This window comes from Lepidochelys kempii, chromosome 3 (genome assembly GCF_965140265.1).
Source record: "Lepidochelys kempii isolate rLepKem1 chromosome 3, rLepKem1.hap2, whole genome shotgun sequence".
Classification (NCBI taxonomy): domain Eukaryota; kingdom Metazoa; phylum Chordata; order Testudines; family Cheloniidae; genus Lepidochelys; species Lepidochelys kempii.
This window is the reverse complement of record NC_133258.1, coordinates 137,871,610-137,896,113: the sequence shown is the minus strand read 5'-3', so window position 1 is coordinate 137,896,113 and position 24,504 is coordinate 137,871,610. Positions and strand designations below refer to the sequence as shown.

Genomic DNA, 24,504 nt, shown 5'->3' with positions numbered 1-24,504 from the left:
CTTAGCTGAAGAGGGAGCTGTGAAGAGTAATATCCTGCAGGAGATGCTTGGGAGGGGAAAGAACCCAGTTATGAGTCTGAGGCAAATGGCCTGCAGAGTGTAATTCTACAGGAAGTAGGTCAGGAAGGAGAGAGGAGCCTTGTAGGCTCATCTTGACTCCTCATCAGGTAGTCTATGGAGCATAATCCTGCAGGGAGTAGACAGGCTCTTGCAGAAAATTCCAGATTAGAGGGGACAGGACACGACATGTTGAACTTGTATTAAATAATGTTATTTTGAAGAAATAAAACTAAAGCTGCACAGAAAAGGAATTGGAATCCTGTGGCTGGAGAGGGTTCTTTGGTGCATGGGCTGGTGAGTTAACCATATAGTTTGCAAGGTGATTATAATAAAAGTATTAGGAAACCGTAACCAAGTGCATCATTTCCAGGTCCACTGATAACATATTAGCTGACATGCATAGGGATTGATTCTTCCTCTTAAGGTGGGTGTAATGATCCATTTAAAAAGTAAGTCTGACAGGATTCTGAGCCCCAATCTTTTCTGCTTTTACTTTACAAGTTTACTCACTATTTTTTTCTTTTTTACATATAAAATTCAACCTGACCAGTTGCAATATTTTAATTAAAAATTAAACTAATACAACTGTGCTAAACCTGTAGCTGCTCCTATACAGTTCTTCTCTAGCTCCTTGCGAGAGATATTTAACCACATATGCTCAGCTCTCCACACATATTGGTAGATCGTTTCTCACTTCAACTTTCTGCCTGGCCAATGCTAGCAATATGTATCAATGGAATATTCTGTAAATGTCTAAAGTTACTCTGAACTGGTGAATCTCATTATACAGAAAAGTTACCTGCTCTGAAAAGCATCAGAAAAACATTCTAAGCTATTTAACCCTTTAAAATTATTCATTAAAATTATGAATTTAACTGTAAGTTTAAAACTTTTTTTTGCTTTGGAGAAACTGAACTTTAAATATAAAAGAACTTAAACTTTATTTTACTTTGCCCAGAACACACATTATATAAACACATAAATCCCCCAAAGGTGCCAAAAGTTGTCCCTCTGTTTTTCTAAATGATCTTGTGTGTGCAGTCTAGCTGAAAAGACTCATCGATTATGCCTACATAAACAACAAAAGCCCTTAGAAAAAATATCTAGATCAAAAGCCTGTCAAACACTGAACAGGAAAGAGAAATCCTGTTTTAAACATGGCCTCTTTCAAGTCTGAATTCAATCCCACCAAGTAAAAACAAAGTTCCATAATGGAAGGTATTTTAAAATTACTTTATTTTTTGAACTTAACTAAAGGATTCTTTTCTCCTATATGTTAAGCTCTATTTTTCATATAGTAATATCATTAGAGACTTCTGAAAAGTAGCCTTTGCGAGGTTTAAAGAATTGTAGACTAGTTTATTTAGAACACATCTAAATAACCCCTACTTGTAATAATTTCCATTAGAACATGCAAATAATATTTTTAACTTTGCTGCTGTTCTGAGGTTATGGGGTTTCTTCTCCCAACAATGATCACACAAAACTCCCACTAATGCCAAAAAGGAGTAACAGCTGTACATTCTGATAGGAGACTAGACCTCTAGGATCAGATTTATCAGTATCTTCTTTTCTCTCTGTCTCAAAATGAATACAAGATCAGGGAGGGGGATGACTTTGAGAAAAAAAATATCTGGTAAACCTATAACAGACAAAATAGAACATTACTTCTCCTCCACATAATCATTCTGTGGAATTCACTGCTGCAGGAAAACAGTCTCAAAAATTGTGGAGAAATTTAAATAGGGAGCCAGGCAACTTTTATGACCATTAATAAGGTTTTCATTGTTCTTTCCTAAAGGGATGAAGAAACATCATTGGCGTTTCTTCTGATTTACATTAGTATAGGTGAAATAAACCTCATGTTCAAATCATTGTTTTAGTTTTAAGAGGAATGCGTAAAACAGTTATTAGACCTTAAGTTGTAGCTCCTAACACATCATCTGACAGAAAGAATCTCTACTTCCTATTGACAAATGACCTTTAATTTGTTGTTCCTTCTTCCTCATGCATAACCTTATTTGCATATACATTAAGATAGATGCCAAAAAAACAATTACCATTGTGGCATAAAGTATAAAATGTAGGCCTCTGATTCCAAAGCAGATCTTACCAATTCTTTCAGGACACAGCTTAGGACCTGTTTGGCAAGGATTTGGGGACGGACCTTTCATGATCTGTTGATTTGTATTTGATTGGTCACGTGGTGTTTTGGCTATGGGCATCAATCTAAATAAATCTGTTCAATGACATGTGAAGTCACAGGAACTGGTGCAACCATGCTGAATGTCACCATAAGACTACCTTGAAAATGCTATTTACCTTTGATGATCCAGTTAGGAAGCAAAAATGTGCATTTAATACCTGCCTAGCTCACTGGAAATAAATAATGGGCATTGAACTCTAATACAGTCCATCAATGATCATTTCCATTTGTGATGATTAGTTAACACAGTTCTAGACTTCAGCACTATTGACCTCTAAAAGGGATAAGCAGAAGAAACTTTCACTTCTCACACAATTGTTTATCCAATCATGAAAAAAAGCAATATTTTTGTTTCTATTATGTTGTATGGTTACAGAAAGCTGGAGTGGGGACAGGAGCAGCCAAATAAGTAGACTGTACTGGCCAGAAAACCACTGTGGCCAAGTCAGCAGAGAACATTCCGACTCAGAACATTCCCTCATTGGCAGTGCTGCTTTCCTCACCTACTGCAGAATCCTGATGGTGGGGCATGGAAACAGCATAACCCATCCCCCGTTATGGTGCTTCCCTCCTAGTGTTCAGACAAGATCAGCCTAGATACATTTAAATTTATCCCTCCCGTAGCATTTTCCACAAGCCTATCCATTTGAATTTGCCTTTTGTGTTTGCTTAAGAAATTAGTCTCACGTTTTGTAATCTGAAGAGCTGAAATGAGACCTCTGCTCTGCAGACACCGTATTTTTGGCACAACAGTCACTGCTTTGGAGATGAGTCCAGCTTTAAAATATTTTCAAGAAACAAACATTTTACTAGAGTTGCGAACTCATGATGAGTTCACACTCTTGAGCCAATAGCATCTGTCTTTGCTGCCACTCAAGAGGGTGACTCACTGACAGTACAGCAGTTATCCCACAAATCTTTTAGAACTGCATGGCATTTGATTAAACTAACCCACATCTTTCTATGATGCCAAAATAAACTGTCTCTTTACTCCCAATGTATAAACATTGTTTCTATAACTTTCCTTTGAAATGTCTTGAAAAGGTTAAATGACGTTTCATTATTTACCTTGATTAATGAATTGCTCCATGCTGTCTTTGAAAGGCTGGATGTGCTCTTCTAGCGATACCTGATAAACTTTCCCCGCTTCTGTCTCGCATGCTGAAATTGAAATAACAGATTACTTTCGGGTGACAAATCACGGCATAGATATGAATACTATAGTAAAAATACATTAACTTATGTACATTTATAGCCAGCAAAACTTGCTAGCATATGATCCTTAGAAAAATACTGCTTCAAATGCAAATGCTACAATAAAATCTTCCTGGAGAGCAATTTTGTTCCTGATCAAATGTTTCTCTGATAAATGAACAACTGGTGCCCAAAGTAAGTGGTGGGCTTATAGGTGTCAGAGGCCATCCTTCCTGCTACCCTCTGACTCCCACTGATCTGCTACCCAGGGAGTGACCAGATTTTTGTGGGGAAACATTTGGAACACTTATTGTTTGAACAGCAAGCGATAACGAGGAAGGGGTGTTGTATTTACCTCTTTGTAAATGTACTGTAACATATACTGTATTTTATACCATGCTCCAGCAGGGTGAGCTCCATATCTTATTTATTAAATTATATTTCCCTGGATCAAAATCCTACCCTTATTTCTTCCACTTCTCCTTCTGTTTTTATGTTCAGCTCCCCTACTCCTAACTCCATTTTAAGGTCCCATTTTTCTCTCTTTTTTAAATTTCCCTTTCTCTTGGTCTTCTCTTTCCTTGTCTTACTTCTTTCTACACATCCTTTCCTCCCCCTGTAATTCTTCCCCACCTCTAGCCTCGTACGATCTCCTCCTATTTCCAAAATATATTTTCCTTCCTTCAGCTTCCTGAGTCTACCCATCAGTGGCTGCAAGCTGCAGTACAGAAAACACTTGTTCTACAATGGGCTTGGGGGGACAAGTATGTAATTAGCTCCTCAAAGGCTTGAAAGGACCTTTGCTCTTCTCCCTTACATCTTATGCAAGTCAGGAAGTCAACAAAGGACAAAGAAGCTTCGGTCTCAAAATATTTCCAGGTAGAAGCCAGGGATATGACCTTAAGTGCACAGGCATGGCAAAATATCTATATAAGTGGAAAAAAGAAAAGGAGTACTTGTGGCACCTTAGAGACTAACAAATTAATTTGAACATAAGCTTTTGTAAAGCTACAGCTCAATTCATTCGATGCATGCAGTGGAAAATACAGTAGGGAGATTTTATATACACAGAGAACATGAAACAATGGGTGTTACCATACATACTGTAACGAGAGTGATCAGGTAAGGTGAGCTATTACCAGCAGGAGAGGAAGGAAAAAACAAAACAAAACACCTTTTGTAGTGATAATCAAGGTGGGCCATTTCCATCAGTTGACAAGAACAAGTGAGGAACAGTAGGGGGAAAAATAAACAAGGGGAAATAGTTTTACTTTGTGTAATGACACATCCACTCCCAGTCTTTATTCAAGCTTAATTTAATGGTGTCCAGTTTGCAAATTAATTCCAGTTCAGCAGTCTCTTGTTGGAGTCTGTTTTTGAAGTAAATACTCACCAGCAACCACACACCACACAACAAAAACACTAACCCAGGAACCTATCCTTGCAACAAAGCCTGTTGCCAACTGTGTCCACATATCTATTCAGGGAACACCATCATAGGGCCTAATCATATCAGCCACACTATCAGGGACTCGTTCACCTGCACATCTACCAACGTGATATAGGCCATCATGTGCCAGTAATGCCCCTCTGCCATGTACATTGGCCAAACCAGACAGTCTCTATGTAAAAGAATAAATGGACACAAATCAGACATCAAGAATTATAACATTCAAAAACCAGTCAGAGAACACTTCAGCCTCTCTGGTTACTTGATTACAGACCTAAAAGTGGCAATATTATAACAAAAAAATTAAAAACAGACTTCAATGAGAGACTGAATTGGAATTAATTTGCAAATTGGACACCATTAAATTAGGCTTGAATAAAGACTGGGAGTGGATGTGTCATTGCACAAAGTAAAACTATTTCCCCTTGTTTATTTTCCCCCATAGTGTTCCTCACATGTTCTTATCAACTGCTGGAAATGGCCCACCTTGATTATCACTACAAAAGGTTTTTTTCTCTCTCTCTCTCCTCTGCAGGTAATATCTCACCTTACCTGATCACTCTCCTTACAGTGTGTATGGTAACACCCATTGTTTCATGTTCTCTGTGTATATAAAGTCCCCCTACTGTATTTTCCACGGCATGCATCCAATGAAGTGAGCTGTAGCTCACGAAAGCTTATGCTCAAATTAATTTGTTAGTCTCTAAGGTGCCACACGTACTCCTTTTCTTTTTGCGGATACAGACTAACACGGCTGCTACTCTGAAACCTGTCATTATATAAGTGGAGGCATCTCTATAAATCCTTACAGTTACCAGGCACCCTACAGCAAAGGTATCACCTAACATAGACACTTCTAATAAAGGTGAAGAAATACAGTATTAGGAAGACAGAAAGATCTAACTGTTTACATGAGAAAGACAGAAAAGTTCTAATAGATTTAAGAATGCAGGGTGAGACAAGAACTCAGGAACCCAGAACTCAGGCCATATTTCCCAACTTTGATGAACCTGGCGTGAGTCTGGGATATCAAAAACATATGATCTTGTTTGAAAACAGGGTTTTCAGCCCCAAACCAGGTACAACTAAGTGAACTTAGTTCAGTTTTGCATTAACATTTTAGGTTTATTTGAAATTGAACTAAAGCAAAATTCAAGGTGTAAAATTCCATGCAAACTGGGGAATACAGAACTATAATTACTGAGCAATGCACAGCAGAAGGCTTAATGTGCACGCTGCTACTACAATAGTAGGACTTGCTTGGAGTGGCTTGCCTTGTTCAACAGCAACCATTCTAGATGATTAAAGAGCAACAAAGAAAGGGAGTGAGAGAGACAAGGTGCTTAAGTTAATATGTTTTATTAGATCAACTTCTGTAGGTGAAAGACACAAGCTTTCAAGCCACCCAGACATCTGCTTCAGGTCTGGGAAAGGTAATCAGAATTACAAAGCTAAATACAAAGTGGAATAAGGAGTTAAAACACATATTGCAAGAGAGCATTCAAGATGAACCAGGCAATTAACACCTCTACAGTCTTAGGACAAAAGAGAGTTAGTGGGTTACAGATTGTTATGAGGCAGCATAAAACCACTGCGTCCACGATTTTTAGTGTTTAGTAAAGTTAGTATTTAAACTTCCAGGCTTGCCCTTTGAAGGTGTTGTGCAGGTTTCCTTTGGGGATGTGGACTGAAAAGTTAGACAGGGAGTGACCATTTTGTGAAAAGTGTTCACCTACAGGTGAGAGGATGTTGTTGTCTTTTATAATTTTTCTGTGTGAGTTCATCTGAGAACTTGGTGATTGTCTGGTTTTACGCACATAGATGTTACATTGGATGAGGTACACCACATATTATGATTGGCATGCGTAGGAACATGGATCTTGAAAGGTGTGTTGTGGGGAGCGTTGATCATCATGGCAGTGGAGATATGTCTACAGGTTTTGCATCTGTTGTTCGGGCAGTGTCTGGTATTGCTTTGATTTGGTGCATCCTCTGGGCAGCTTGCTTTTGATTGAGGGGTTGTTTATATGCCAGAAGAGGGGGCTCGGAAATATATCTTTCAGGATATGATCCCCATCAAGTTGTCACTAGAGGTGTGTGGTAGGTGGGTTGTTTTTTTCCCTGAATTGAAGCAGGTTCTCTCAGCATACTTGGGTGGCCTGTTCCATGATGCAATCTACTTCTCTGGTCCTCTAGTGTCCTTGTTTGGTGAAGGCAGTTTTAAGTGTGTTAAGGTGTGTATCCCAGACTTTCTCCTCAGGGCATATTCTGTGGTAGTTTAGCACTTTGCAGTAGATAACTGATTTCTTGGTGCATGGCGGATGGTTCCTAGATTTTTGGAGATAAAATGTTGTGATCTGTGGGTTTCTTATATATAGCTGTCTGCAGGGTTCCATTGTTGAAGCTGATTGTGGTGTCCAGGAAGCTGATGCTAGTGTGGGAGTGTTCTAGAAAGAGTATGATGGATAGGTGGTAGTGGCTGAAGTTGTGGAAATCTATCATGGAATTTAGGTCATCCGTCCAGAGGATGAAAATATCATAGATGTATCTCAGGTATATCATTGGTTTTGTGGTACATTTTCCCAGAAATTCTTCCTCGAGGTGGCCCAAGAAGAAATAGGCATATTAGGGAGCCATCCTAGTACCATGGGCAGTTCCCATGGTTTGGACAAAGTGTTTGTTGTTGAGCATAAAATTGCTTTGGGTGAGGATGAAATGGATTAATTTTGGCAATGTGTTTGTGTATAAGGGAGTGTTTGCCACTAGAATGATGACTGATAGAACTTGGGAATGGACAAGGTCAAATCTTAAAGTAGTCTGGCTCTCATGGTGGGGCCACATTATGCATGTTTTCAAACAAAATGCACTAGCTTTAATGTGACACCCTGAGGATTCTGTCTGTACCACTTCTGAATTGTGGATGAGTCTATGAAATTTTATCATGAAATTATTGTGTCACGGAAAGCCTATGTGTATGTGGATCCACCCTAAATTAGCAGGGTGGCATCATGTCTCTACCAGGCCAGAGACAATGGTAAGTGATCAGCACTCAACAACAGTATACTTGAAGTAAAACACCCTGGGACAATAGGTTTTGCTCTAATTGGGAGAAGACACTTCTACCTTGTGTGTGCACGGAGGAGAGTTTGAAAGTAATGCAAAATTTCCAAAAAGACAGAAAAAAAGGTGACTCCAAGCAAGAGTCTATAAAGGGATTCACATGGGTCAGAGAGCCATTTTGCAGCTGATTAATATGAGGCAGGCTGCTGCAGGGGCACAGTAGAAAAGGGGGTGGAGGACCCTGCCATGGAACACAGAGGATTCCCCAAAAACTCCCAAGGGAAGGGTAAGCTGGTGAGGGACATCACATTTAGGATTTTGTAGAGCTTTTTGTGATCGGAACTCTCTTGTGCTTTACATTGGATTACATATAAAAAGAGCATAAAGTTGAAAGATTATACAAAATGTGTGTGTGTTTGTGCTTCACAAGTACCACACGCTCCTGGGAGAGTTAAACTGTAAACGAGAAGCTTTACACCTATAGAGTGGAGTTCTGGGAGATGAGCATTTCAAGTCCTGGGGAATGTGAAGGGTCAGTGCTTCACCTAGGGCATCTAGGAGGCTGGACAACAGGTTCCAACACTTGGAGGGTGGTGCCAGTTAGAAAGTCTGTGCTCCGAGATTGTTCCATGGGGCCCTTAGATTGGGACAGTAGCTGGACTCCATTCAGCTCCAGAAGCTCAACACACCCCAGGGCATCCAGAACACAGAGGCTTAGATTCCCTTCACAGCAGTCCTAGTGGGGGGCAGGAAAGGATGATCACTAAGATCTGTGACAAATGGGTTCAAACAAACTGCCCTAGCTTTAAAATGTCATGAACCAATAGAAAGACAAGGTGGGTGATGTAAGATCTTTTATTGGACCAACTGCTACTGGTGAGAGAGAGAGAGAGAGAAGTTTCGAGCTCCACAGAGCTCTTCTTCAGCTCTGTTTAGCTCAAAAGCTTGTCTCTCTCACCAGTAGAAGTTGAGCCAATAAAAGATCTTACCTCACCCACATCATGTCTCTCTAGTACCCTGGGACCAACACTGCAATGAACCAACAGAACTCAACTCTTGGGCAATGCCAGACTTGACACTTCTTTCAGACCACTTGTAGCTCTAAGTTCTATAAAAGGGGGAGAAAATCCTCTTTGGTGGTCAAAAGCTACCACATCTTTTAATGCAAAAGTACTGCTTCTGCCTAAAATCAAATCTGCATAAAAACCCCAAACATATAATGTTACAAAAATGGTACAATTCACCCTAAATAGTACCTTTAAATTAAACAGGATTATTTGTTTTACCTTATCTACAACAGAGCAGTTGTGGTATTGTTTCTAAAAGGCACTTCTGTGATAAAGAGATTTACTACCATACTCTGCTTATCCAATATAAAATGAATATTTAAACTGTCATCACTCTAGACCCCTAGAGAATAGCAATCTGTTTTAGAGATCCAAAAGCTCATGTGTCAGAAACAATCACTGGAGGCCTAAACCACACTGCTGTCATACACAGTGCAAAAGAAAATGACTTTAGGAAAAATCCCTGGAGAGCTAGATAATGTAATTCAAATTTAACAAGGCTCTAAGTGGTAATCACACCCTGAATAACAATGGAATCCAGATGCCCAGCAACAAATTAAGATGTACCAAAGGTTTTTTCTTATTTTTCTTTTTAATTAATTGAACATGAAGCCCGAAAACACACTTTGTGGGCATTTCTTTTATCATTGTTTTCCACAACTGTAAAAAATGCTAATGATCAAAAGTACACAGATAAATGGAAATCAAATCAAATTATTCAATGGCGAGCCACACAAAAGGCATAAAGTTAGTGGGACATTGACAGCTGTAAATATTCTGATTCCTTTTCTTGTTTTAAAGTATAATTGAAGATAGAGGAGAAATGCGAACAGACTTAGTAAAAAACATCAGTAGCCCTATTCAATTTAAAAAAAAGTTAAACAGGCCTTCTTTGCTTGTGTAGCAACTTATTTGAAAACAAATGTTACATATCTGCACACTCCTGTAGGAAGGTTTATGAAACACGTACACGTGCTAAGTCAATACAATACAAGAATGGAATTACGAATGGATGTGATGATTTTCTAGGGTTTGGAGAATCTGCTCATTTATTTAGTGAATAAGTGTTATATTAGGTCAATTCCATGCTTAGTGAAAGTGCTCCAGTGCAGCATTCTCTACCTTTTCTCCCACTTCTGCTGTGTCTTTGAGGCAAGAATGTAAACTTTGTACTACACGAAAAGAAAACAATTGTACTCCACATGAAGCCTTTTCAGAAATGGTCTCATACATTTAATAGGAGACTGTTCACCAAAAAGCTTCTCAAAATGCTTCACAAACTAATATATGTAGCCACTTCTAGAGTGAAATATGGGAGGTGTTCAATTACGCTGTCGAACACCATACAAGAGTTTAGGACAGGAAGTGAAGATGAGTACCTTATCTAATTTAGATAAAAGAAAACTGAAGAGGGATCTTTTAGGTGGGTAAACTGAAAACTACAAAACATAATTAGTCAAAAAGGAGTTTGATCCCAAACACTCAAACAGTATTATGGGTCAATGGAGATTTTCCAAAGGGAGCCAATCCAGAAATATCAGATGACCATCTGAAAGATCTTGCACTCTGCCACAAATTGCTATAACAGCCTAGGTAACATCACATGAGTTCAGTGTCTCTTCCCAGGCTATGGATTACTCATCATTTTTGACATAGTCAAACTTTTTATTCTTTTAAGTCATCAGCTACAATTCAGGATGACCTCCTGATATCTCAGTCAATTTAGGAGAAGATAAGTGTGGCTCCTTTGAGGATAAGTACCCCCCAGGCATCGTAGGCTATACCCATGCCAACAGCCTACAGCAGTTCCCCTTCAGAGTCTTTAAGGAAATGCGCAGATACACTATCTTTCTTATTCTCTTTGCTTTGGAAAAGAAAAACAGATGTAATATTGTCAGAATGAAATGCTTAATCTTTCTTTCTTCACAGAACTATTTAGAGTCCTGAAACATCTCCCATGACATGTGAATCTTAAAAACAAAAGAAAACCTCTGTTTCTACAATCTGTTGTTTTATGTGAAAGGACTAAAGTTTGACATTAGTGATCCTAAAAAGATTCAGAGTTCAGGTTTGATTCAGCCAAGCAGCTTGGTTGGGAAAACTGGACTGCAAACCTCAAGAATTAATAAGATTTGGGGAATTCCCACAGTGGATAAACTTCAGGAACAAACACTTTCACTATCCTTGCACCTTCTGTTTCGATCCAGACTAGAAAATGATAAAGAAAATACTCTGAGGGCTTGATCCTATAGAGTCTCTGTGTAGCATGTATCTAAATACAAGGAAGAACTGAGTGGCAGGAAAGGGAGTTCCTGAGATCCTAATTCTGCATCAGACTGCTGCTATGCTACCCCCAAGTAACTCCTTCCTAGTGTCAGACATAGAACCTAAGAGAAAAAAAAATGTGAAATTAAGAAAGGAACTTAAATGAAGAAGCACCTGGCATTAAGAGAATTGTGCTGAAGTCTATGTCCACATGCCTGATATCCACCCACAACCTTTTTGTGTTGTTGTTTTTTTAAATCTGTGGTCTTGTGACTAAGGGAGCAGGTGTACAAGGAGCTGAAGACTTACTACTATTCAGCATGGTACACTAGTACTTTCCCTTGCAATGTATGTTACCACAAATGGCCTCCACTCACACTGATACTGGAACAGAACAACCCTGTATAATGAGTCAGGTTTTGGATTATGGAGGCCTTCATCTAATAGCATCAAAACCACAAAAGAGGGAGCTTGGTTCAAATTCAGTTATAAAATGGGTGATGGTTGAGGCAAAAGTTCTCATTTTGGAAAAACATTCACCCCATTCCTGGCAAAAATGGCCAACCATGTGTAGATCCTTCAAAGACAATGGAAAAACACAGAAAAGGAAGAAAAATACATCTTACTTTGTCCAATTAGGTATACAGGTGCTGAAAATTAAGGCCCCAAATGCAACATCACACCCTTTAGAAACAGTGGGAGGCATGCTGATACTGCCATTAGTCAGGCAGTGGTATCATCACCTACCGGTCTAAAACGCGTCAGCGTCTAAAATTAACCAGTGATTCATTATTGTCTATAGAACAGACGTAACATGTCTTTTAGGTTTGGTAGTCTTCAGTCTCCCAGATCAACAAACTACTTTTTAGGATCATAATCTCTCTAAACAGAACTGTTAGATGTACTCATAGATCATGTTCTACACGTTTCACTGGAGTCTAAAAACCTCTGTCCTGCTGAGCTGTTATTATTCCACAGCGTGACTAAAGGAAGCAAAGATGATAGGAGCACAAATGATACAGGCAGTACTCCTGCCTTTCCATATTTCACTGCCTGTATATGCTTTTCTTCCATGTTCCTTTACTAAATTCTTAGTAGTGCAAGGGAAAGTGAGTGAAATTGTGTGGAATAAGTGACACAAGAATGCCGGCACAGTTTGTTACATACTTTGTAAAATCTATTTGATTTCACTTAACTTGATAATGTTTAAAGTTGGGCTGTCGATTAATCACAGTTAACTCACACAATTAACTCAAAAAAATTAACTGCAATTAATCACACTGTTAAACAATAGAATACCAATTAAAATTTATTAAATATTTTAGGATGTTTTTCGACATTTTCAAATATATGGATTTCAATTACAACAGACTACAATGTTTACAGTGCTCACTTTATATTATTTTTATTACAAGTATATGCACTGTAAAAATGATAAAAGAAATAATATTTTAAGTCACCCCATACACGTACCATAGTGCAATCTCTTTATCATGGAAGTGTAACTTACAAATGTAGATTTTTTTTTGTTACATAACTGCACTCAAAAACAAAACAATGTAAAACTTTAGAACCTACAAGTCCACTCAGTCCTACTTCTTGTTCAGCCAATCGCTAAGACAAACATTTTTGTTTACATTTATGGGAGATACTGCTGCCCGCTTCTTATTTACAATGTCAAATGAAAGTGAGAACAGGCATTTGCATTGCACCAGTAGCCGGCACTGCAAGGTATTTACGTGCAAGATATGCTAAACATTTGTATGCCCCTTTATGCTCCAGCAACCATTCCAGAGGACATGCTTCCATGCTGATGATGCTCGTTAAAAAAAATTATGCGTCAATTAAATTTGTGACTGTACTCTTTGGAGAGAGGATTGTATGTCTCCGTTTTACCTGCATTCTGCCATACATTTCATGTTATAGCAGTCTCAGATGATGACCCAGCACATGTTCATTTTATGAACTCTTTCACAGCAGATTTGATCAAACACAAAGAAGGTACCAATGTGAGATTTCCAAAAAAATAGCTACGGCACTCGACCCAAGGTTTAAGAATCTGAAGTGCCGTCCAAAATCTGAGAGGGACGAGGTGTGGAGCATGCTTTCAGAAGTCTTAAAAGAACAACATTCTGATGCAAAAAACTACAGAACCCAAACCACCAAAAAAGAAAATCAACCTTCTTCTGGTGGCATCTAACTCAGTCCACTCTGCTTTGAATCATTATAAAGCAGAACCCGTCATCAGCACGGACACATGTCCTCTGAAATGGTGGTTGAAGCACGAAGGCTCATATGAATCTTTAGCGCATCTGGCACGTAAATATGTTGTGACACCGGCTACAACAATGCCATGTGAAGAATGCCTGTTCTCACTTTCAGGTGACATTGTAAACAAGAATCGGGCAGCATTATCTCCTGCAAATTGTAACAAAATTTGTTTGTCTGAGCAATTGGCTGAAGTAAGACTGAGTGGACTTGTAGACGGTTTATTTTTGAATGCAATTATTTTTTGTACATGATTCTACATTTGTATGTTCAACTTTCATGATAAAGATTCCATTACAGTACTTGTATTAGGTGAATTGAAAAATATAATTTCTTTTGTTTTTTACAGTGCAAATATTTGTAATAAAAATAAATATAGTGAGCACTGTACATTTTGTATTCTGTGTTGTAATTGAAATCAATATACTTGAAAATGTAGAAAACATCCAAAATATTTAAATACATGATATTCTATTATTGTTTAACAGTGCAATTAATAGCACAATTAATGGGATTCATTTTTTTAATCGCTTGACAGCCCCAGTTTAAAGACATTGCTCTCAATAAAAGAGCCTAGCTAAACATTAACAATATCCAGGGACTGGGTCTATCAGTTGGTAAAGCTCAAGGAGGTTCAGTTGAAGTAAGTATCCAGAAGTTTGAATATGAAACAAAAACTATAGCATCCTCTCCCTTCTATCAGGCCTCTGATCCAAACTGCATTAAATTTACCACCTTAAAAAATTGGTCCCATCTCTACTCCTTTTTAAAAAGGGCCCTCATATCTGATTTCCTCTATGCTATGTTCACTGCAAATTAACTGCCACCCTGGGGTTTCCTTGTTACCTGCATAACTTTAGAAGTCTCTAAACATGAAAGCAAATGACTGGATTGCAGGAAGAAAGCAAAAAACGTCAGGGACTTATCTGAAACTGCAAAAATGTCTGGTTTGCCGGTACAGGTAAAGTGAACAGGGGTATGTATACATCACAATCACAAATTGGTGACCACAGTCACCACAGCTGACAGTCTTGTTGGCCATCTCAAATGAAGCCAAGGTCTGAATAGAGTTATAAACTGAATTACCTTCTCAGCTGTCAAGCTGGTCTTTCCATCTCTATTTTCCAAATATGAATAGAAAGTAGTAAATAGCAAAGAACTCTACTGTACACAGCTTTGTAAGACAATAGATTTCAGAACCCTGCAGTCTATACTACTCATTAGCATTGTACTGCCCTTGTACTTTCTTCTAAGAAGTTTAAAATCTTAAATAAAAAAAAATACCTAACATCAGCATATGGACATAGGAAATGCTACACTGGATTAGACCAACGGTACATACAAGCTGGTATCTTGTCTTCAAAAATGACCAGCACCATATGCTTCAGAGGACTATGTATAAACCTCGTACTGGACTAATTCAGAAACTTTGTCATGGGGAAAGTTTCTAACACTTAGACAATTAGTGTTTGATATTTCTTGAAGCATGATGATATTTCACACACGTATGTTGCTCTCTGATTAGTATCCACACATTTTTGAATAGTCAGTCTACCACAGTATGTATTATTTTCCTCCCTGCATATTACAGTATATGTGAAATGAGAACACTTTAAAACAGTGATGGACAAGCATAAATATTCAGGTATCCATACTTCAGACTCTCATCCATATCTTGCTGGTCTGAAAATTGGAAAAGGTAGACGGAAGGAAAATTGGATGGAAAATCTGATAACAAGCTTTGGTAATATTTCTAAAGCTTCCCAGTTCCAGATGTGTCTAATACCATGAGAATAGCCTCTGCCTCACCCGGTATTTCTATGAACAAAACCTCTAATACAAAAGACATTTTTCAACAGCAGCATACGTTTGGTTCAAGGTTTGGGTGACTCTCCTTTTACCTGACCAAGTTCATCTATCCTAACATGGCAGATTTTATTTGCTATGAGGTTAGCACAGTAAAACTGAACACAATCAAAGAGCCCAAACTGATCAAGGGCCACTTACACAGTCTGAAGAGAAACGGAATGGAGAAGATGTTTCAGTGAACAAGAAATATGTGATGAGTATGTGTACTTTCTGGTTAAGTGACACTCTCGAGATGTACAATAGAAGTGATAAAATGTAGGGTCTAACCACTGTTTTCCCAGCACCTCCAGTGTTTTCATGTAACATTTACAACTACAATCTGCAACTTTAAGGACAGTTAAGAATTTCATGAAGGGGAATGAAACTAGCATCATCTGAAAGACAAACTCTGCCACAAATAGAACAAGCTCTCAGTTTTCTTTTATTTATTTTTTTGGTATTGTTAAGACTTACACTAAGAACTGCTCAGGCTTCAAGGGCTTTCATAGACAGCTCCTTGTTTGGAGTTTTAAGGACAGTAAAACATGACTCACAGATTGACTGAAAGCCTGGCTTTAGTTTACATCTGGTTTAGGTTTAGGAGTCTGCATGCTGCACAGTTTCAGTAATTAACCCATTCAGTGATGGCTGCACAAGCTGCTGGAGTGTGTTGATGCAGAGTTCATGATTTATAAGCAAAAGCAATATTTTATTTTTTTTTTAGCATGCTCTCTATGCTTCGGAATAACTGGAATTGAGTGACTTCCTCAAGCACAGATGTATTGGTGTATTTAACTAATATTTATCTTGACAGATTTGGCATTTACTAATAAAAAGGCAGTAAGCATCTTTTCTGAAAATGAGCATGTTAATATTACACATCTGGCTCTGTATCTCATCACACTGCCTCATATAGATAGAAAACTGTAAAAAATATTTAATGATCTTTAAAGTCTTAACATTTGTAAAAAAATTAATTGATGTGATCGCAAGACTTAAATTTTGAGACTAAAAACAATGAAACACTGGACGAATTTATTAAAAAATTATGAGATGGTGCTACAAAATATATTTAGAACAGATAGCAAGAGGAGTATTGCAGAGTCAATTAATTCAGCCCTCTCAGAGTTGAGGAGTTCCTCATGTGACTTACTCTATTCGCCTTCCCCGAAGACTGGGAATACAAGCATAGAAGCACATTCAGGCCTGGTGCGGGAGAGGGTAGCAAATCATTGAGTGACCCCTGTGGTTGCTCCCTTGATCAGCACTAATCTGATGCCAAGCATCATGCGCAAATGGTTGGGAGGATAGTTGAAGGTGGATATGGGCTGAAAATTGGGACAAATAGGGATTTGCAGGAATGAGGATGACATTCAAGTACAGATGAGGGTAATGTGCTTTTTGGACATTAACCTCTGAGTACATGATATTACTGCCCTTTTGACCTAATTCATCACCACTCATGAATGGTGCTTGCTTTGCAAATTGTGAATTTGGCTCTCCATGTGTCAAATCACAGACACAAGAGCAGAGGCTTATAGTTCCAGGTAAAAGCAAAAGAAAATTGTAGATGTAGTAAATCAGGAATATTTGTATACCTCTCAGGGTTGCTGAAGCTTTTCTGGAAAATACTTTGAAAATATGACATTCTGCACAAGTGCTAAGTATTCTTATAAACATTTTTCAGTCACATAATTCAGAGATGGGAGAGACTGATTGGGTAATCTAGTCTATCCCCATGCAAATGCAGGATTATTCAGCGAATCGTAGATTCTCAGAATACATACAAAATAGCACTAAAAAGCATATTGTTTATGTCACCACAATTACCTTGTTAATTTATAATGTCCATGGTTGTCAACTGAATATGATAATAGTACTACCACATCATGACACGCAAACAAGCTCTGGCAGATTCAGGATTTTAGATCAGTCGGTTCATACTATACTTGGTTGGGTTCTTACATTTTTACTAGTTAGGCAGAAAATAAATCTAACCTTGTGTTTTTAATTCTATTTCACTGGAACTTTAGTGGAAGTTGGGCAATACATTACAACTGATGAATTTTATGCTTGTGAATTAATTTACTATTGTAGAGCTCCCATGACAAGAGCCATTTTCCAGATGGTTTAAACGCACCATAAGAAGTGCTTCAGAAACACTAAAAGAAAAGGAGTACTTGTGGCACCTTAGAGACTAACAAATTTACTTGAGCATAAGCTTTCATGAGCTACAGCTCACTTCATCAGATGCTTTCAGTGGAAAACACTATACTTCTTATTGCCTTTTTAGTGTTTTACCTCTTCCCTGCCCTGAATCCAAGTCCAGTTTTCTACGTTATCTTCCTCCCCTCCAATCTCCATCACTCTGATGGCTAGAATTTGGTGTAGTTTCTGATGAGTACTATACCTCAGATGCCAGGTATCAATGAAGACCCTTCCCCTTTTTACTTCCAGTGAAAGTCTTTGATTCACCTAAAAGGTAGATTTCAAAATCCGTGTAGTAATGGAAACAAAAATACCCTTTCACATCTAGAAAATTACTTTGATAATCCTAAATAGTAGATATACACAATGCAGAAACCTTTGCATCAAAAATCTTCTTCCATTGTTTCTGTGACCTTAGCTACCTGACTCTCTTTACATGGTCAGTTGATTTATGTCATGTGGTGAGTGCTAAAATTTCTCTCGTGGAATGACATAAGAACAGAAGTCATTACTTGTCATGACTGCATGAAGGAGGGCTGCTGACAGCCAGGAGAGATCAAAAGCAGATCAGGTTGCTTAGCAAACTATATGTCACTGAACTCAGAAAGGCTAAATTGAGAATCCTGGAGAGCTGAGAAATCTGGGGGCAATTGATGGAGACAAATTCAGTAGGTATATTAATAAAATACCTAGCTGTTCTTCAGTCTTCTGTTTATTAAAATGTCTAGTACATAACACATTAATCCCCACCATATATTCTTTTTAAACAAGAACATCAGAAATAAACTGCCTGTGAGTTTAATAATGTATGGTGTACACTGGTACACTGTAATTTGTGTATATCTTTAATTCCTCATTTTTTACCATTTTGTAACTGAAATCTCTGTTCCAAGCAAGAAGGCAGCAGGCATCCAACTTACTTTTCCAAAATTCTTTTAGATTAACACTTTTAGACTAATTAAACTCTTGGAACAGGTTTTCTTCACTAATATTTGCAAACCGCAAGGCATACAATTCATAAACTTAAACGTAGACAAAAGCCTATGCAGACATAATGGGAAAGGCATAAAGATATGGAAATCATGAGTGTTTTTTTTCCTTGAAGCATCTCAAAAAACCTACCCCTTTGATACAAGCAAGCATCCAAGCTGATCACTGTGAATTAGCATTTCACAGAAATCATCTAAAACAAATCAAATATGGCTTTAAGTCTGCATGTCTCTCTGTGTGTTACTTACATATTTAGATTGTAATAAAGGCTTAAAATGGAAACCTTTGTAACCATAAGTCTAGCAGCTGATTCCAGCAATTGCTATATTTTCCAATCTCATTCTGAAACAAACCTATTGGACTGAGGTTTCCCATGACTGATCTCTATTCAAAAAGGTAATTTTTTTTCTTCTTCTTCTTCTTTTTTTTTTTTAATTTTAGGAGGGTAAGAAAAAACCCCATTGTAATAAAATTTTAACATACTTTTTGAATATGGACACCGTATTTTTTAAAAGTGAAATGGACTGGTGCCTTTGTTCGAATTGAAAACAGTCTTTGTTGTACCAAAGTTATGAGTGATTGAAAGTTTCTGACTTGCAGTTAAAAAAAAAAAATTAAAGGTGAAATTCTGACCCTACTGAAGTCAATAGGAGATTTGCCATCGACTGCAATGGGGTAAGAATTTCACTAAGAGTCTACAACCTTGCACTTAAACATGAATGCATGTGCACACAGCTACTTAAGGATCTAATATTTCAAGGTACTGAACACCTCTTGAGTTTTGTCAGCTATCACTGCTGTCAAATGCAGAGAAGTACTGTGTCAGGAGACGATCTTCACCTTGCAGATTCTAGCCCTAAGTGTTCAGCTATTTAGGTAGGAACTTGCTAGTTTAAGGAATTTATAAGATCCATTGGAAAATCAGCAATGCTTGAATAAAGCATGAGCTAAATAAATAGTTATAAGAAAGGCAATTGAAGCCAGATTCATTTTCTCCCTTTTTTTCAGATAAAAGTTATATGACATTTTAAAAACAGCATTCGGACATGGTTAACTTTGCCCCATTGAAAACCTTAAATGCACTAATTTATTCCGGATAATGCATAAAGTGTCCAAGGTGGTGAGCTTAACATACCTAGAGCAACTTTAACTGTTGGAATTTCCTGACTTGTGAGTGCTTGAACTTGTATTTTTAATGTTGTATTAACACTAGTTTTTGCACCTAGGTTGACATTCTCCCATGGTGTGGAGGGCCAGCATAAGGCATTCTGCACCATTCAAGACCTGCAGTAAAGCTGTGAAGGACTGTGGATTGGTTTTGAGTGGGTTCCTCTATATAGGACCCGGAAGAGCTCCTACACTGGTCCCAAATTGGCTATTGCTAAGAGAAGTGTGCAGAAGAGATCATGGAAGATGTAGCTACATGGATTCAGTAGCCCTAACAAACTGAGCAGTCACTATTCCAGTTTAGGGGCTGAAGCAATGGCACTAGAGTGATCAGGCTGCAGCCCCATGGTAGGTTGAGGAAGAAATATAATTTCCATCCCCATATAACCCATGCTTAATTCCCCCACACAAGGCCCAATAACTCCACATGGATGGTGCAAATTTCACTCTTAATGTAAAGATATTTCAGCTTTTGTCAATGCAAAGAAAACAGCTTTGAAAATTTCTCATGGTGACATATGAGGAATTATGACCCTAATCCATGGGAGTGTGCTAATAAAGTTTGCGGATGATACAAAACTGGGAGGCATTGCCAATTTAGAGAAGGACCAGGATATCATACAGGAGGATCTGGATGACCTTGTAAACTGGAGTAATAGTAATAGGATGAAATTTAATAGTGAGAAGTGTAAGGTCATGCATTTAGGGATTAATAACAAGAATTTTAGTTATAAGCTGGGGACGCATCAATAGAAGTAACAGAGGAGGAGAAGGACCTTGGAGTATTGGTTGATCACAGGATGACTATGAGCCGCCAATGTGATATGGCTGTGAAAAAAGCTAATGCGGTCTTGGGATGCATCAGGAGAGGTATTTCCAGTAAGGATAATGAGGTTTTAGTACCGTTATACAAGGCACTGGTGAGACCTCACCTGGAATACCGTGTGCAGTTCTGGTCTCCCATGTTTAAGAAAGATGAATTCAAACTGGAACAGGTACAGAGAAGGGCTACTAGGATGATCCAAGGAATGGAAAACTTGCCTTATGAAAGGAGACTCAAGGAGCTTGGCTTGTTTAGCCTAACTAAAAGAAGGTTGAGGGGAGATAGGATTGCTCTCGATAAATATATCAGAGGGATAAATACCGGAGAGGGAGAGGAATTATTTAAGCTCAGTACCAGTGTGGACACAAGAACAAATGGATATAAACTGGCCACCAGGAAGTTTAGACTAGAAATTAGGCTAAGGTTTCTAACCATCAGAGGAGTGAAGTTTTGGAATAGCCTTCCAAGGGAAGCAGTGGGGGCAAAAGATCTATCTGGCTTTAAGATTAAACTGGATAAGTTTATGGAAGTGATGGTATGATGGGATAACATGGGTTTTGGTAATTAAATATTCATGGTAAATAGGCTCAATGGCCTGTGATAGGATATTAGATGGGGTGGGATCTGAGTTACCCAGGAAAGAATTTTCTGTAGTATCTGGCTGGTGAATCTTGCCCATATGCTCAGGGTTTAGCTGATTGCCATATTTGGGGTCAGGAAGGAATTTTCCTCCAGGGAAGATTGGAAGAGGCCCTGGAGGTTTTTCACCTTCCTCTGTAGCATGGGGCACGGGTCACTTGCTGGAGGATTCTCTGCTCCTTGAAGTCTTTAAACCACGATTTGAGGACTTCAATAGCTCAGACATAGGTGAGAGGTTTTTCGCAGGAGTGGGTGGGTGAAATTCTGTGCAAGAGGTCAGACTAGATGATCATAATGGTCCCTTCTGACCTTAGTATCTATGAATCTATGAAGTACTTAAACCTGCACCTAACTTCAAGAACCATTCTGAATCAGCGTCTATATGCCTTCATTCTTGGGTATTGAGATCAGACAATATCCACCAGATAATCATTTGCAAACTGCAAAAGCTACTGTATGAACTCACTTCACAAGGCTGAACTGGGGGCAGGGGTTGTCTCCAGGGAAACTGGGGCAGCTAGTTTATGCTGCTTCATCTTTACTCCTCAACAATACTCAGAACTGCATCTGAACATTTTCCTGACATGCAATTCATTTAAAAATCTTGATACCATGGCTATAACATATGCTGATCACTCGCTCTAAAAACACCAACCAGTAGAGTTAATCAAGTCAAGGATACAAAGGCAAAACGTAGGAGGTAAGATCTACCTTTCATAATGTATTTTACAGATGAGCAAGTTTCCAGAAATTATACAAAAAGTGAAATAGAGCTATATGTTATTGACATATCTGTAGTCTGATCTAGTTACAGTACCTCGCAAATCTTTTTTTAGTTTGCGAAGATCTTTTTGAAAGTCTTCAAATTTCATTTGTGAAGCCTGAAAGAGGTCCTGTGGCTCTGGAAGAGGAAAGATGCATTGCTCTTTTCCAGCATCCTGACAAAAATATAAATGAACATTTACTTTACCTTTATTTTTAAAGGTATACATTTTAAATAACTAGCACTTATTAAAATTTTACTTATTAAAACAGATAGTGGACAGTTAGCACTAGTATTACCTATGAATAATAACATACAGATTAAAGTAGTCTTAACCAATATAAGGTAATACAAGTTTTAATAATTAGTTTATGTAATTTTATTTAAATTGGCAAAGGTAACTCACTCACCTCATCAAAATTACGCAAATAATATGAGACAATATATGATAGAAGACTTCTGCTATTATCCTGTGTAGAAAAAACAAAATAATAAAGTTAAATTTTATTGTGTTACTATGTCATATTTAAAGTATAGTAGGGTCTATTAACTTTTTTTTTTAAAAAGCTACAATTAAATCACCTTTATTCTAGAAGAGCAAGGGAATTCTGAATGGAAGCTAATGTTCCTTACTGAATGATGCTGTTAACAGCAAAACACACCCTTAAGTCCTTTGCTGAATAGGGATGGACTTAAGGAAGTACTTAAAGCCAAAAAGATGCTTAACTACTTTGCTGAGTTGTGGCCTTAAATGAAAAAATATTTCAGTCTCTCTGCAGATATTACATCGGATCACATTTATACTCAGGTCATATTTTCAAGCTTTTCTTCACAACCAGGAAGGCTTGAAACTTACTTTGCTTTCCTAAATGAAAGTTGAGTTTCTGATATAATCAGCTCACTCCAGGAGTCAGTGCCATAACCGTGGGTGTATAGTGCCTTTGCCTTGCTTACCATTTTCACCCAAATGGCTATGCTAGGCAGCTTTAATAATAGGATATTTACCATCACTACCATTTCTTTCATGAAACTGTTCCACCGCCCAGTGACTCTCTGTATTGTATATACAGGCCTGACAGATTCATATGACGAAACTTGGGTTAGTATAGGAAACACATCACATTTTAGATGTTAGGGCTCCCAGTATTAGGTATTTCATATGGTAATTATAACATGTCATAAATATAAAGGGAAGGGTAAACCCCTTTAAAATCCCTCCTGGCCAGAGGAAAACTCCTCTCACCTGTAAAGGGTTACGAAGCTAAAGGTAACCTCGCTGGCACCTGACCAAAATGACCAATGAGGAGACAAGATACTTTCAAAAGCTGGGAGGAGGGAGAGAAACAAAGGGTCTGTGGGTCTGTCTTTATGCTGCCTTTGCTGGGGATAGACCAGGAATGGAGTCTTAGAACTTTTAGTAAGTAATCTAGCTAGGTATGTGTTAGATTATGATTTCTTTAAATGGCTGAGAAAAGAATTGTGCTGAATAGAATAACTATTTCTGTCTGTGTATCTTTTTTGTAACTTAAGTTTTTGCCTAGAGGGATTCTCTATGTTTTGAATCTAATTACCCTGTAAGGTATCTACTATCCTGATTTTACAGAGGGGATTTCTTTACTTCTATTTACTCCTATTTCTATTAAAAGTCTTCTTGTAAGAAAACTGAATGCTTTTTCATTGTTCTCAGATCCAAGGGTTTGGGTCTGTGGTCACCTGTGCAAATTGGTGAGGCTTTTTATCCAACATTTCCCAGGAAAGTGGGGGGTGCAAGTGTTGGGAGGATTGTTCATTGTTCTTAAGATCCAAGGGTCTGGGTCTGTAGTCACCTAGGCAAATTGGTGAGGCTTTTTACCAAACCTTGTCCAGGAAGTGGGGTGCAAGGTTTTGGGAAGTATTTTGGGGGAAAAGACGCGTCCAAACAGCTCTTCCCCAGTAACCAGTATTAGTTTGGTGGTGGTAGCGGCCAATCCAAGGGCAAAGGGTGGAACATTTTGTACCTTGGGGAAGTTTTGACCTAAGCTGGTAAAGATAAGCTTAGGAGGTTTCCATGCAGGTCCCCACATCTGTACCCTAGCGTTCAGAGTGGGCGAGGAACTTTGACATAACACCTACTCAGTCATTTTTCACTATTTTCTCTCTCCCAAATACTTCAAAATCAGTATTTACTAGAACTGTTTTTTGTTACAACAGTTTCCACTTCTGAAACATATATAGTTTTAAAGAGTAAAATTAATTATATTGAAGGAAACACTCACTGAAAATAAAAACCATAAATATGCAGCATATGGAAATTCAAATATACACTAAGTTAGGGAGTAAGACAATTTCTAATTTAAGAGACTGATTTGTTCATCAGTTTAATAGCCATAGAGAAGGCAGATTCATTTCCAAATTGTTCTACAAATAAATTCACTCTATAAGTGCAATCAAAGTTGTATCCACTGATAAATATTTCTGTCTGATACTAGCTTTAACTTTATATGAGGTCTGGTAAAC

At 38.1% G+C, this 24,504-nt stretch overlaps 1 protein-coding gene across 1 annotated transcript in view; it reads right to left on the bottom strand.

Annotated features, from left to right (window-relative positions):
* FMN2 (formin 2) overlaps window positions 1–24,504 on the bottom strand; it is a 242,960-nt gene that overhangs the window by 57,695 nt on the left and 160,761 nt on the right. Inside the window, 3 exon segments of the mRNA XM_073338221.1 lie at window positions 3,335–3,427; window positions 22,063–22,183; window positions 22,419–22,478. Of these exon segments, the coding sequence (XP_073194322.1) occupies window positions 3,335–3,427; window positions 22,063–22,183; window positions 22,419–22,478 (274 nt within the window).